General features: G+C 51.2%; 1 protein-coding gene across 3 annotated transcripts; it reads right to left on the bottom strand.

Annotated features, from left to right (window-relative positions):
* Positions 1-1,198: 1,198 nt before the first annotated feature.
* On the bottom strand, positions 1,199-2,776 carry LOC144178459 (uncharacterized). Of its 3 annotated transcripts, XM_077706332.1 has the most exons (5): positions 2,583-2,774; positions 2,392-2,482; positions 1,728-1,834; positions 1,573-1,618; positions 1,199-1,512 (listed from the first exon to the last, which is right to left on the bottom strand). In XM_077706332.1, the coding sequence occupies exons 1-4, from the start codon at positions 2,684-2,686 to the stop codon at positions 1,591-1,593; spliced, it is 330 nt and encodes a 109-aa protein (XP_077562458.1). In that variant the 5' UTR covers positions 2,687-2,774; the 3' UTR covers positions 1,199-1,512; positions 1,573-1,590. The 3 variants fall into 3 exon arrangements, with proteins under 3 accessions (XP_077562458.1, XP_077562459.1, XP_077562457.1); XM_077706333.1 differs by having other exon boundaries at positions 1,199-1,618; positions 2,583-2,776; XM_077706331.1 differs by lacking the exon at positions 1,728-1,834 and having other exon boundaries at positions 2,583-2,761.
* Positions 2,777-15,252: the final 12,476 nt, after the last annotated feature.

Raw genomic sequence — 15,252 nt, 5'->3', positions numbered from 1 at the left:
CTCTGGTTTGAAGCGAAAATATGGCAGTATGTGGACATTATTTGTTTGCCGCTGTGCTTTCGGTGCCTCTGATTAGTGCTGAACGCTTTGGTGAGGGGAGCAAGGGAGGACAACAATCGTGAATCATTTTATGCATTTTTATTGACCACGAAGGAAATATATTCTCTGCCAGGGCACACTTGCTTTCGAGATGAAGGAGCCCGCTGGCCAAGCAAGTAGGCGGGAGACATAACCAAACATCTTTTGACTCTTGGCAGCGTCAACAGACACAGACGCCGCCATCACTACGAACACCGGAACGCGCGCACACTGTTTATTTCCGGTGAATTTGAAGCAAACGTCCCTCTAGGGGTGAAAACTCAGTCGGGGTTCCCCACAGGCTCACATCCTTCGCACAGGTAATGCGCCACTCTGGCAGGGCTGGTAGGCTCCTCTGTGACGATCTTCTTGGGGCTTAGCGTCACTGAGGCGCTTTGCGACAGTTTTTCGCATTGCCACCATGCATAATCGAGCCCTTCACTGCACATGCAACACTTGTCGATACTGAATCGCTAATCTTTGAGCAGCTGCATCTGATAACACTCTGGTATGGCACGCCATGGTTTATCTGGACACAAATTGGTGCAGTTAGAACCACTGAGAAAACTAAACAGTACGCCGAGTATTACACTCAACTCTACGAGTGACGACAAGCACGACAAGGGGGGTATTTTCAAGCATTTTTTAGCAAAACTTTTCACTCGAAGGTGTAACGGTCCGCATGCTACTTTGCCGGCGGCTACGCCGAACTCCCCTGTACAAGTTACACACAACAGTCCGTTTACCTTTTTCGCCGTCCGGGGCCAAATCCTGGGAGGACACGTTGCCTAGAATGAACACTTTCACACCAGCCAGAGGACAAAGTACCCGAGTAAGAACTTCGCTTCATGAACGGTGCGACGTTCACACGGGGTCAAGGGCTGTCCCTAACCGCACTCCTAGCGAATCATTTTAGGAATTATGCTCACTAGGAGTGCGAACTTCGCTTTTTTTTTTCTCTCCCAACTTTAATGAGCGCCATTATGACAACTAGGATTTGCTAAGATACTGTTCGAAACGAGATACAAGAGACCGACACAGTACTTGATGTCGCTCGAGCTGACAGAGCCAGCGAGCCGCATCGACTGTGTTGAAACGACAAAGGCAGTACTTTGGTTTCGAACAGGGTTTAATTCCAAGACAGGCGCAGCCACGGACAGCTCGACTCGAACGGCATCCGTGAAGGCTCGATGACGGCACCGTCCTCCGAGGTGGTGACCGGGACGCATAGATAGGAGGCGGTCTGCACCAAGAGGCAACTCACGTTAAAAATGTTACGCTTAGGGAGATCACCATTCCTTAACGATTGCAAACAGGGTTTAATGATTTCAAGACAGGCGCAGCCATGTAGCTCGACTCGAACGGCATTCTGGTCGTCTCGATGACGGCCCCGTCCTGCTCGGCGGTGGCCGGTACGCATAGGCAGGAGGCGGCCTGGAACAAAAGGCAAAGCACGTTAGAAATGTTGCAATTTCTAAGGCAATCACGGCTTACCGAATGCGGGGTCCAGGATTACGCCTGGCAGGAACGGGAAGGGACGCTGAAAGGCAAAGTAACAGACGAACCGCGACAGAACCACTTTTATTACCACAAAACACCTCTACAAAACAGGCGTCGTCGAGCTAGATAGGACAGATGGAGACGTGTACCTGCCTAGCCAGAAGAGTAGTGCATGTTTGCGTGAAGGAGCAAGTGCAATTAGACAGGACACAAGGGTCGGGGAAAGGGGAGGGTGGAGGCGGTGCCGGACACGAACCTGAAAAGGAACCAAGGACACCAATTCCATCACTCGCCTTTGCCACGACCCCAATTTGGAGCCGCGGACCGCAGAGCTGCGTTCCGTGCTTCAGTGATGCTCGTTGAAGGTGGCGACTGTATTCCGAACGCCGCGCGAACCGAGGACGCGCGAGCGGAAGGCATTATCGAAGTGCATACCTCGGCTACCGCGGCGTTCGGAAAGGAAGACCGACTATCACCACAACCTAACGGGGCTTCCGAGCTGAGTCCGACGCTAGAGGCAGCGGCGAAGGGCTCCAACACCGCCACTGCGCCGCTGTCCCGAAAGCTACAGCCTAACATGCACCGCAAAGCTTTGGCGACAGTCGGAATCCCTGCGTCGCGACGGCCCAGGAAACGTCCGGCTCCGAGGCTAATGTGCGCTCGGTTAGGAAAATTCAAATACGCAAACGTTCGGCGTCTCGAAAAAATGATACGAAAGCCGGTTTCGTGGGCACGCCGCACGTCGCACCGGGCCTTCGGCCACGGAACTCACCACTTGGAAGAGTCGTCGATGAAGAATGTGAAGCAGCATACCGTGAAGGAAGTCCGTGAGGCCCTCGTGGGTATTCCATTGTCCGAGCGAGCCGGTTGGGAGCGGGGATGACACAGGCACAACGAAAAACGACTGAAGGAAAAGAACACGACAACACTTATGGCATTAAAACACCTCTTAGCGCGAACAAAACTTCCCCAATAGACAGTATACCGCGTGGAAAAAAACTCACCCGTCCATCGCCGCCGGCAGCGCGCCGCCACCTACTCTGTGCCCGATGCACAACAGGCAGGCAAGATGGCGTATCCCTTGTTCTAAAACACGCTTTCCTGGCATTACAGAGCGCTGCTATTGGTCGGCTACCGCCTACCCTTCCACTCTTTCACATCGATCTCGTCTTCCAGAACATTCTGCCAGTTGTAAAACAAAACGAAAAAGTTATCGCATCAAGTCGCAGCCGCGCGGCCACCCGAGCATGCATGACAAGGCATTTTATGCTGCGTCACGGAGCAAGATAACCTTCTTGCTTTGTGGTTCTTCATGTCGGCTAGGGGACTTCGGCTGGCGCGATTGCATGGTCCTATCGATCATGCGGCCGTTACCGGCCGTCTTCCGCGGCTTTTAAAACCGAATAAAAAGCGCCACGTCTCGAAGAAACAGTCGACTGCGCGGGAACACAAATGCAACTGCGTACGAGTCGTTGATTGATTGATTGATTGATAGCAAGGTTCAACGCGCTGACGAAATGAAGGCGATGAGGCGCGCCGTAGTGGAGGGCTCCGGATTGATTTTGACCACCTGGGGATCTTTAAAGGGGTACACTGAAGTGATTTGTAAACAATGCGGGATTACGAGCGCAAACTGTAGTCCGGAGTCCCTGTGCCCTGTTTTGACCACTCTGTGCGCGTTTACGCGAATTTATTTAGTAGAAAAATCAATTCGAAAATGCTGTCCTCCTCTCTTTACGCTCGCCCATTTTCTGTGGCATTTTCGTGTGACGTCAGCAGGAGAGGAGCTGACAATTGGCTGCGCTACTGCACGGCTCGCCGACCTTCCGCAACCGAGTCAGTCGGCCCACCGTTTAGTCCGCCGGCCGCCAACGGGTCGTCGCAATTCGCTCGATCAGTTGAAACTAAGCCACAACACGTTTGGGAATGGAAGAATGCGCCTTTATTTACTTCGTTAGTTTGTACACTGTATCTAGCTCCAAGTCAAGGTCGCTTCACACAAGCGCTGCACAAGCGCACATGCGACGCTTCGCTGACTGGTACGCCAGTAGGAAAATATAAGGCCTCTTGAAGGGGGGGAAGAGTGAGCGAAGTCAATATAGGTACTAAGGAAATAAAATCAACTGATATATTTACCGTACAGCGTAAAACTAGGGTGCGGGAAGCACTTTTTTGCGCTGGGCGAACAAGCAGAGCGGTCAGCACCACGACTACGCATCTGCGAACGCTTTCCCGTCTACGAAATGCAATTGCTAGACGTGAGCTATTGTGGAAACTCGGGGGACGCTTACTGCACGAGCGGAATACAACAAATAGTCACCTAAGCTGCTTGAAATACTAAAACTAAATAAAAGTGTAAACTGGTTATACATTATACACCTTATCTTTTCCATCGCCGCCAGCGGCCCCCTGTGGCATTTGTACATAGTGTGTATAGTTCGCTTGACCAACCACCTGACTGGTTCCCTCTTTTGAACGCTTGTGTGTGTTTGCCTGAATTTTGATGTATATTTGCTTCTCATAACTTCAGGGTATTCTTTTGTTTGCTTGTATTCCTCGTACTGCAACGTCTGAGCGTATTTTCCCATGTAATAAAGAAAAAAAAAGGCCCCCTGTGGCCTAGTCGTCTGGGGTGCTAGGTATGTCATCGCAAGTGTTTTGCCAGTCACAAGTTCGAATCGCCGCGGGTACATGCTTTTTTTGTATGAGTTAACTTTTTTGTTTTTCGCCGATGTTTTCTATACTGAGTTCACCTTTTTTTTTTTTGGCCCGCAACGTTCATTGATCCACGAACTAGTCCACAGAACTCGCGCAGGCTGGCACTGCCGCGCTAGCGAGTTCTCGTTGGCGTGCTGTTGCCATAACTGCTTGCGGGCAGTGCGCACAGGCCAGAATCAACAGACCCTTGGCCTGGTGCGAACACGCTTTTTACGATACAGGCATGAGCGAGGCAAGCTCCAAATATGGGGGAAAAGCGCATGCATTTGAGCGTCTGCGGGGACGCGGAGGGCGTTCATGCACTGCGTAGGCCTCAGATAGTGAATGCTACGATTCCAAGCCGTCCTGGGAGCCGACAACATGGCAGAAGCGCGGTACTACGATAACTGGGATATTGAGAATGCCCATCCAACGACGCCATCGAATGTCAAACATGTTGTTTTACAGACTGAAACCGAAACCGAAACTTGTTTGATTGCTAACCTTGGGCATCGTCCAATCACGGCGCCCCCTCCTCCCAACGTCACAGCTTAGTTTGTGCGGCCGCCGCAAACCGCGCATGGTAGTTTTTCTTCTTTCGCGCTTTGTAAAATAATTACCGATTTGTCAACCCGATAAACGATGAAAAGTGTGCTAATTTGAGCCAGTCTACACAGTGCAAGCAAAAACGGGAGCTTGACAAATTCACTTCAGTGTCCCTTTAACATGCGCCGAAATCCCGTATATACACGGGCGGTTTGGATCTTCGCATCCATCAGAAAAGCGGCCGCCGCGGCCGGGACTCGAACCCGCGTCCCCGTTCTCAGCAGCACAACACCTTAGCCACTGAGCCATCGCGGCTGGTGCGTACGAGTCGTGGCTGTAAGAAAATTAGTGCCCTTCCACTCTGTGAAGAAAAATGACCCGCGAAGCTGGACGCAGTCCACGGAGTGCATGAAAGGAAACACGTTTGTTTGTAAATAGCGATTGAGCATACTTCCTAGCCAATTAGCTGAATGAAACTTGGAAGGACCCAAGGTTCAGTTTCGCGGACAAACTAGGAGCTGACTCCCGCTTCGTAGGCATCTCCCTGTTCGTGTAACACACCAACCCAACCCGCTCGATCACTGAGAGGACACCGGACAAATCGCATTGGGCCGTTTGACGTCCGCGTTTAAACCTCCCGCCAGCACAACGGAGATGCCATCAGTAAGGGCATGAAACCTATGCGTGCACGTACCCCTCCCCCAAGCCGTGCACGCCGGCCACCGGTTATGTGTGCGGGCTTAGAAGTGAAAGAAACCTGAACAAGTAATACTGCCCCACGTCGGCGTTTTAAGCGGGCAAGTTGCCCTTCATCCGGGAGGTATTCGCTGCTACTCGACGAGCTGGAACTAGAGGGCGCAATGCGGCGGTAGCGGCTTTTTATACATGGCGAAGTTGCGCAAAACAAACAAGGTCGAAGAAGAAACGACAAGAAAGTGCGCTTGTCCTTTCGTTTCTTATTTGCCCTCGTTTGTTTTTGCGCAACGTTGCCATCGATCGCTTCCAACTAGGCCGGCTCGCGGTATGGCTTCCTATTCACCTATTCGCGCTTCTGTTCGGGCCGACGCCATTCCCACTCTTCCTCGAAGCGAACGACATGCGTCCATCCCATAGCGAGTTAAAGCTGGAAGGTCTCTAGCTTTATTCTAGCGGACAAACATGGAACCGTCGGTTTCCCGCCCCCGTCGTAGACATCTTACTGTCTAATATACCAACCCAGACCCAAACCGCTCGATTACGAAAGACCGCAGGACGCATTGAGCCATGAAAATTGCACATCTAAATGTCGAACCAGCACAACGGGCATTATCGGAAAAGGCATGAAGGCCAACTGCGCGTGCACGCCCCACTACTCCCCCCCCCGCAACTCGTGCGCGCATTAACCGGCAACTGGTGATCTGCGCATACGTAGGCGTGAAATACACCGGCGAAAATGGCGCTCGGAAAGCCTTTCCAGTAAACGAATTACACGCATTAGGGAACATTATTAGAGCCATTTAATGGCGGAGTCTGTCCTTGAGAGGGCGTTCTCTGCTCCAATGACGTCTGGAGGTTAGATTGCGATACAGTGGCTGGCAGATTTCGTCGTCTTGTCAGAGATTGAGCCCCGCGCCAGAGCCGTAAGCCTTATTCAGTACGTTTTCAGCACTTTTTTTTCACTTTTGTTCCTTTCTCTTTCATTTCTTTTACTTGGTCTGTTGTCGCATTACTGCTTCTTCACTTAATTCAGTACATGTATATCTATCGTCGAATAGGACTCCTGTGGTTTGAAGCGAAAATATGGCCGTATGTGAACATTATTTGTTTGCCGCTGTGCTCTCGGTGCCTCTGATTAGTGCTGAACGCTTTTGTGAGTGGAGCAAGGGAGGACAACAATCGTGAATCATTTTATGCATTTTTATTGACCACGAAGGAAATATATTCTCTGCCAGGGCACACTTGCTTTCGAGATGAAGGAGCCCGCTGGCTCTTTCAAATTAAGCAGACAGAACACCAGCTTTAGCAAATCTTCCATGCCAGTTTCGTTATGGTCGGCGTAGATAAAAGGCAACCAAGTCTGTGCTTGGTAACAACGAATGTGAAGCTTGAAACCCAAAGGCAAGTCAGTCAAGTCAGTCGTGCGGGCCATTGTTGTAGCATGTAACAGCCAACAAGGGAAAGAACAGTCCAAAGGAATTTGCAAAGTAATAAGTAATTTCCATGAAATTACTGGCCTTCAGTAATTTATTACATCAATAAATTACCAACACTCAAAAGTGATTCATTACATTACTCATTACAGCAAAAAGTAATTTAATTACTGTAATTTTATTACTCCCAAGTTCGATTGCTTGTAAGGATAACTGCATCAGTTACTCTAATTGGGTTGGCTACACTTCCTTTTATTCATTTCATTGTCTTTGTATCTTTGCAAACCAAAATATTTTGTCCTGCAGGTGCAGCTTGGCAACGAGGTCTTTGTTTCCGCAGAGCGGTGGGAATGGCTTCTGTCGAAAAAGAAAGACTCTTTTTTCATGAAGGAGCTGACTAAGGCGGTGTGGGGGGTTGCGGACCTTCGTGGTCGCAGCGTGACTGGTGCACCGTGCCGTCGGTTCCTCAATAGCAAGGACGCGGGGACGGTGCCCAAGAAGCGTGCCCTCACACCGAGGAAGCTGCACGCCGTTGGTAGCGAGTGTCTTTGCTGGGATACTTGTTTTTGCTAAGTGCATATTAACGAGTTTTCACCTCATTGCATTTAAGCTAACCAAATTAATGTGAACATATGATACACTTTCAGGTGCATTCGACCACTTCATAGGTCAAGTGGACACCGACGTGCCGGCAAAAACCCAACCCTTGAAGATATGAACTGGTTTATTGCAGAGATGCTTAAAGGGACCCAGAAAAGCCTTTTGTAAAAGTTACAAAAGGCCTTTATTGTCGCGTAGTACCAATATAGCGATGCAATGCCGTTGGAATTATTGATCTACATTCAGTATTAGTTGCACCAGAAGCAATTAAGTGCACCTCTCCCCCCTTGCCGATCGATTCCTCCTCCCTTTCTGCTTCTTTCAAAGCAGCTGGAAACACTGGGAATAGCCATGTGACATCGCCACGCTCGCAGGAAGGAGGAAGAGCAACCGGAAGCAGTGACGTTGCCGGCGACTGACGATCGGCCGAATCAGGGGGGCGCCCCCCCAGGCCTGGGAGCAGGCCATGCGGAGCTCCGAGGTTTCGGACCAGGTGCTAGTCACCTCCCGAGGCCTCCAGGTCGCTGCGGCCCTGTGGGCAGCCGCCACCGCCCCATAAGGGGGAGCTCTTTCAACAAAGGTTATTTCTCTCTCTCTCTCTCGCCGTTGCGTCAGCCGCGATCGCCGTTGCGTCAGCCGCGGTCGGCTCGCTGCGGCGGCGCGCTCATCGGCTGAGAAAGGCGATATTCAAAAATTGTTTACAAATTATCCGTACAACGTATGGAGCTCACACTTGGCTCAAAAATCCCCCGTTAAGGGTTCTACCACCTGAATGCATTTGATTGCCACCTTCACAAAGCTTTTCTGGGTCCCTTTAAAGACTTGAAATGAAAGCGAATCTCTGCAGTAAACCTGTTCATCATTCAGCTCTGCATGTGTGTTTTTGTACACAAATGTGTCAATAAATGCTTTACAAAGCAGAAACACCATTGTCTCCATGCAAAGAGAAGCCGGAAAACGCGGTAAGGACATTCACCCCAGCAAATATTTGTGTTCACACGTGTAGACAAGCGAAACAAAAGTTATTAAAGGAGGCTTATAAAAGCGGGTGTGCCTGAGCCGCACTCCAATACATGGGCTACATTTCAGGGAAATAACGGGAGGATCATAAAGGTGAGTGCACTTGAGTTGCACCCCAATAACGTACGGGTCAAGTTTACGGGAACATAAGGGGAGGCTTTTAAAAGGCGTAGGCGCCTCGGGCGGGGGAGACTGGATCCTCCCGCACCTGTGCACTTGGCGCCTCGCTCTACTACAAAGTGAGTGGGCTCGCAAATGTAAGCCGCTTACTTGCGTTTTTACAGGTGTAAGCCATGTGGTGCAGATGTAAACCGCGTGATTTGATTGTGTTGCTACCGCCAAAGGCAGTTCCAATTGCATTATGTAAACAGAGGTCAGGTTCAGAGTATCCAATAAGTTTTGAGGCCCCAAATGGGAAGGTGGGCCAAATAAGTGTATGTGGTACAGTCAACAAACCAATGGTCGGTTTCTTTTGTATTTGTTTTTGCAGTTGAATGTTTTGAAGTTGCGTATGTAGTAAGGAAGACCCGAGTAAATGAAACGTCTTGTGTAAAGGGAGCTGGTGCTTGGGGTAGGGGAGTAGTTCCCCCTCCTCCCAGGACACAGGCTGTCCTCTCAGTGCACAATTTATGTACCAAGAAGTGTACGTCATTTGCATTCGTGTTCATGCAATGTTAGTTTTTCACTTATTTCGTATCTACTTTGTTAATAGCAAGGAGAGATGTCGTCCTGCAGTGTAGCGGACGGACCGAGTATGTAAACGTGGAAAAGCGTAACCACGAGTGTTTTGTACTTCCTTTTGTTACAAGAGAAAATAAAAATTCCTTGCCTAGCTTTTACTGTATGTATGTGTGGTCGAAGTGTCCCTGCTCTGGCCTCCCCTCAGACAAACACGAGTGGTTGATTTAATCAGGATTGGGTTAGGCGTATCGTCATATGGTGATAACGGTGGTAACGGTGCGCGCTGTTAATCACCGAGGACATATAATCTTTTTGGAGACTACCCTGGCCTGGATCGCCTGTGCCTAGGATCTTCGCCGTGACTACAGCCAAGGAAGGACACTTCATCTGTCACCTCGGTTTCGCCGTGACTGCCACGGGCGGCCCTACGTTTTACGTTGGGGTAGCCCCTCCCTCCTGGACGCCGTCTACATTGTGACCACTGGACCACCATTTTAGCCAAAAGGACACGTCATCATGGCTTCTTGGGAGGTTGCTCAGTCACCGCCCAAGGCCCATGTTTTCTACTTTACGGCCCCGAAGGACGTCACCGTGGATGACCTGGTGAATACCCTCGAGGAAATCGTAGGTCGTTATGGCCTGGACACCCTGATGCACCAGGGTGGATTCAAGTTCTGCGCGGTGGCGGCTACGGCTGCTGCTGCTCGCAAGATCGCTGACAAAGGAACCGTCGTTGTAAACGGCGTTTCGTGTCCTGTGGCCTGCATGAGCCCGCAGGTTGTCTACATGACAGTGTACCGCCTGAACCCCGTTGTGAGCAACGCGGAGCTAGCGGCAGCACTGAGACCGTATAGGAAGGTCCTCAATGTCAGCCAGCCGGCGTGGAGGAGCCCTCAGCATATCAAGAACGGCATGCGACTCGTGAAGATGGAGATGGCGAAGGCCGTCCCTAACTTCATGAAAATTCAAGTGTTCAAGGCCCATTTTGAATATAAAGGTGTGTGGAGAGTATGCACCCGCTTCGGCCAGACCGACCACCAAGTTAGCGCCTGCAAGACCCTCTGGTGCGGCCGCTGCTCGGAGCACGGCCACGACGACGTCAACTGCAATGCCCAATGTCGCCGCTGCAAGGGCAACCATGCCACCGCCGACTGCCTGCGGCCCCGCTCCTATGCGGATGCTGCGAGCAATTTCTCTTAGACGCCTCGCGCGCCCCCCGGTCCGCAGACTCTTGGAAGTACAAGTGACTTTCCCGAGCTGCCTCGGGCCTCTTGGGCCAGCCTGCCGAGGAGTCAAGCGAAGGTGCTGATCTGGGTGTCACCCCGACCGACAGCCAAGAGATGGAATTGGAGAGCTGCCTGTCGCCTTCGGAGGAAGAGCTTGCACCTGCGGCAGAAGTCATCGTTATCGGCCGATACCTCGCTCTTCACGAGCCTCAGCTCTTCCGAGAGCAGTGACCCCGCGGAGCATGCTCAGCACGAGCCAGGGCGCGCGCACTGGAGAAGAGCATCGCTCTCCCCGGTTCCTCGAGCGGCTCACGCAGCCGCCGGAAGGAACAAAGCAAAACCGGCACGAGCGGCAAGGCAGCGGTTGGCCGTTCTAGTCTCTCCTCTAAGTCGCCTGTAGCCGGTCACAGTACGGCCAGTACCAGTGCTGCACCTACGCCCAAGGTTACGGACTCCCGTCTCGCCAATCCTGTCAGCCAGGTCGCCGATCTGCAGAATTCCCCATCTCTCCTGGAGCGGCCCGAAGCGTGCACCAAGCAAAGTCAGCCTTCTTCGGCGGACTCAAGTGATGTGGGAGGCACTGACGAGCCTGCTGGCCCCTCCCTCGTTGTTACCGACCCTCGCCTCACCAACCCCATCAACCAGGTGCACGACTTGCTTCCTCCCCGACCCTCTCCACCGGATCGCCTAGATGCGTCCAAGCGGGCGTTGCCGTCGTCGTCAGCGGACACCGATGATGCCGACGACAACAAGAAACTGTGCGTCGAAGTCGACGTGCCGTCCGACGATAGTGAGTTTTGAGGATGGGAGGGTTAACGTGATTTGTGCACTTATCACCTTATGCTGGTGCGTTTTCTTACTTTGAATGTCCAGGGCTTTCGGGACTTGGACAGAGGGAGGTGATGCACTATGCTCGGGCGCAACACGTTGACCTCTCTTTTTGCAGGAGTGCAATTTTCGTACTCCACGCAAAGTTTTATTTATTTATTTCTTTTATTTGAGTATACTGCAGACCTTCTCGGTCCAGGCAGGTGTGGTACAATGGGTAATACAAACAACGATGTCACGTACAGAAAGGCACAGACACAATCCAAGAAAAGAAGAAAAAAAAACTATTCAATTCCCAGTAGTCAAAACAACAGTGTCAGAATGCAAAGTTCAGAATCATCCGGAAATGTACAATGCAATCCGAGGGAAAAAACTGCTTACAATAAATCCTCTATTAGTACATTTGCGTCTATTGTTCGAAACTTATAGTTTTAATCTTTTCAATAAAGGATTCTACTGTGTCACAGTTCACAGCTATTGATGGAAGTTGATTCCAATTTGCAATTGATGACGGAAAAACAGAGTTTTTGTGGATGTTGTTGTGACTTGATGGAAGTCGTAATGTCTTATTGTGGTTAGTTCTCGTGGAATGCCTGAAATGTTCAAGAAGATGGTCTGATCTGGATATTGTATAATTCCCATGATAGAGAAGATACAGGAATTTAAGTTTAGAATGTATTCTGCGTTCGGAAAGACAATGAAGTTCGGATCTTTTACGCAGATTAGTAACACTGGTATACCTGGAGTAATCGGAAAACACAAATTTGCTAAGTTTTGCTAAGTTTTGCACTCGCTCAATTTTATTAATAAGAAATTTTTGATAATTCGCTCTTTCATTTCGCGAGCGCTTTTGTGTCCAAGCTTTTTTCACCCTGTCTGAAAGGATGGCTTTGGGCGTAGGCGTTGTATTTCTGCGTGAGAGCTTGCGCCGCAAGGCTCATTGTACTTATGGGATCGGAGGGCGCGTGCTTGCAGTTGATTTTTTCTTGCTTGCTCGTTGCGTTCGAGCTGTTGTAGTGTACGCACCCGCGCAGCACTCTGACTCTTCCTCTTTTTTCGGATCCCTCGACGCATTCATGCTCGAACCATACCCAACATTTTTGGTGGGTGATTTTAATTGTGTAACCGACCCTCAGCGTGATGTACGGGGACGTGGGCAAGGTCGACCATATAGCGGTGCCCGGGAGTTAAAGGACCTGATCGGTCAATTCCATCTTTCCGATGCGTGGGTGCAGCTCCACGGCAACAGGTTTGTAGCTACTTTGGAAAGGGGACAATCTGACAGTCGGCTAGATAAGTTCTATTTTCCACCCGAGTTGAGCTGCTACTTGGAATGCTGTGCCGTCCTCTCCTTCCCAATTGGGGCTCGTCGAGTGTCGGATCACCGGCCAGTGTTAGCGACGTTTAACCTTGACAACTGTGCACCGCGCCACCAGATGTGGCGAATGGACGAGCGTCTGCTAACCGACAGGGACAGTTCAGCAGCACTTAATGCTTCGTTGACTGCTCTGTGCGAGTTCGGTTCTCTGCCTTGGGATGAGTTGAAGGATCACTGGCGCGTGCTTTTAGTAAAGGAGGGTCGTGCGCGCAAGGCGCGCATCACGGCCGCGCTTAACGACACGTTGTGGAGGGAATTCGCATCGTACAGAGAGGGGGCACCTTAACCTTCGCGATGCGGGACTATGCTAACCTGCTTAAGGTACGCTACGAGTCTCTCTTACGGCAATCATCGCAAGCGGCGAGCCGTGCGCAGACCTTGGGCTGGCCCGTCTCGGACCCCTCTGTACTCCGGCATATTAGAGCGGGCTCTCTTGACGAGGGTGGGCTAGCAACTGTTCAAGAGGTTACACTCGCTGACGGGTCGGTTAGCACGAGGGCTGAAGATATAGCCGAGGTCTTCGTGGGACATTTTGCGACCCTTTTCTCGACCGAGAACGCGTCGTGGGATGCAGAGGATTTTGAGGACAAGCTTTTTGCGGGGGGCTGCCGTGTGTGCCAGATCACCTTGTTGATTCGCTGTGTGCTCCCGTGGATGCTGACGAGCTTGGCGAGTGTGTTAAAAAATTGAATGGTGCGTCAGCGCCTGGGCCTGACGGGATTCCTGCTGGGTTTTACAAGAGGTTTTTCCCGGCCATTCAGGGTGCGCTCCTCGACATGGTGAACGGCTTTTTTCTCCGTGGAGTAAGGCCAGAATCGTTCCGTGAGGGTCGCGTAATCTTGATCGCGAAGCCAGGCGGGGATCTTACGCAGCCCCAGGCGTATCGACCGATCACACTCCTCAACACAGACTACAAGATCGTAGCATCCATTTTGGCTAGACGCACCAGTGCCGTTTTACCCGATATTATCAGCCAAGCGCAAACGTGCAGCGTGCCAGGTCGCACGATTTTCTCGTCCCTGGCATTGACGCGTGATTTATTCAGCTATGCGACGAAGATAGGCACCTCTGGCTGCTTCATCTCCCTAGATCAAGCGAAAGCCTTCGACAGAGTGGAACATCGATACCTGGCTGGCGTTTTGCGTCAATACGGCTTTCCGGCCGACTTTGTAACAATCCTTGAGCTGCTGTACTCGAAAGTGAGCGTTAGACTCCTTGTCAATGGACTATTAAGTAGTCCGTTCTCCGTCACCCGTGGGATAAGGCAGGGATGCCCTTTGTCGCCTCTGCTCTTTGTGATTCGTCTAGACCCACTGCTCCGCCGTATCGATCCAAATACCGCCATCCGTGGCTTCCCGTTGCCAGGCATAGGCCAAGTCAAGGTGTCTGCGTATGCTGACGATGTGTCCCTGTTCATTCGGGACGAGGACAGCTACCAAGCGTTTATGCGGCTATTTTATGAGTACGGTGAGCTGTCTGGAGCTCGACTGAACAGGGGCAAAAGTATGGCGGTACGCTTCGGCACATTTGCATCTAGCCTGGCGGGCGACGTAGAATGGGTTACGGGTGTTCGAGTACTTGGTGTGGTTTTCCATTCCTCGGGTGAAGTGGCGCGTAGTACGTGGAAGCACCTCCTCGAGACAGCGGAGCAGCGTCTTGCGGTTGCGGCAAAGTTCAGACTTTCCCTCGCAGAGCGCAGCTACATAATTAAGTCGTCCGTCTCGGCGGCGCTTTTTTATGTAGCACTCGTAGCGAAACCGCCGTGCCATTTCACCCGTCAGCTCGCCACAAAGTTTGGGTAGTTCTTTTGGGCGGGCAAGACAGAAACAGTGTCGTGTGCGCTGTTGCAACGCCGCCTGTATTAACATTGCCTGACGCGTCGCGCGCTTTTCAATGGGAAGGGTAGGAACGCTTAGTTCAGGCACTGATCCGCTATGTGGCGCGTGCCAGCGGACATCTCGCCTTACGTCACTGCTCGCGAGTCGCGAACGCTGCACCCACTTCTACGACGTGTGTCTGTCAGCTTGCCTGTTGGGCTTCAAGGACCGTTTCGCTTACATCTTAGCCGCGACGGGGCGCTAGTTCTGTGGCGCGCTGGGGGATCTCGTTCAACGTGTCGCTCGCTTCATACTTGCTGCATTTTTCCAAAGATAAAGACGGAGGCGGACTGAGATAGTGTAAGAACATACTGATTGTCGGGTAGACATAACAGAAAAACGATATTTTCGGATGGGGCAGCCATTATTTTACTGATATTTTTCTTTCTGGAGTATTTAGAGAAGAAAAAATTGCGTTCACTTTTTTTGTTCAGGCGCTCACTTCTACGATTACTTTCCAATAATATCACGTGCTTGTAAACTTCAGAAAATTATAGGAAACAAAAAAATAAGCAGCTGGGATCCCGCCACGCTGTCCGGGTGCTTCTACAGTACAGTCCTCAATTTTAGAAGTGCGTACCGACGCGGAGTGCGAACAGCAGGGTCAAAATAATACCTAAATGCGGAGGGGATAGAGGTGGGATGCCCCACTCAGAAAATTTCAGGGCCTGTGATCCGAGTAGATAAGCCCG

The sequence above is a fragment of the Haemaphysalis longicornis genome, unplaced genomic scaffold (assembly GCF_048455015.1).
Source record: "Haemaphysalis longicornis isolate Haplotype H1 unplaced genomic scaffold, Haemaphysalis longicornis Haplotype H1 scaffold_4, whole genome shotgun sequence".
Taxonomy (NCBI): Eukaryota; Metazoa; Arthropoda; class Arachnida; order Ixodida; family Ixodidae; genus Haemaphysalis; species Haemaphysalis longicornis.
This window is presented reverse-complemented; position numbering and strand designations above follow the sequence as displayed.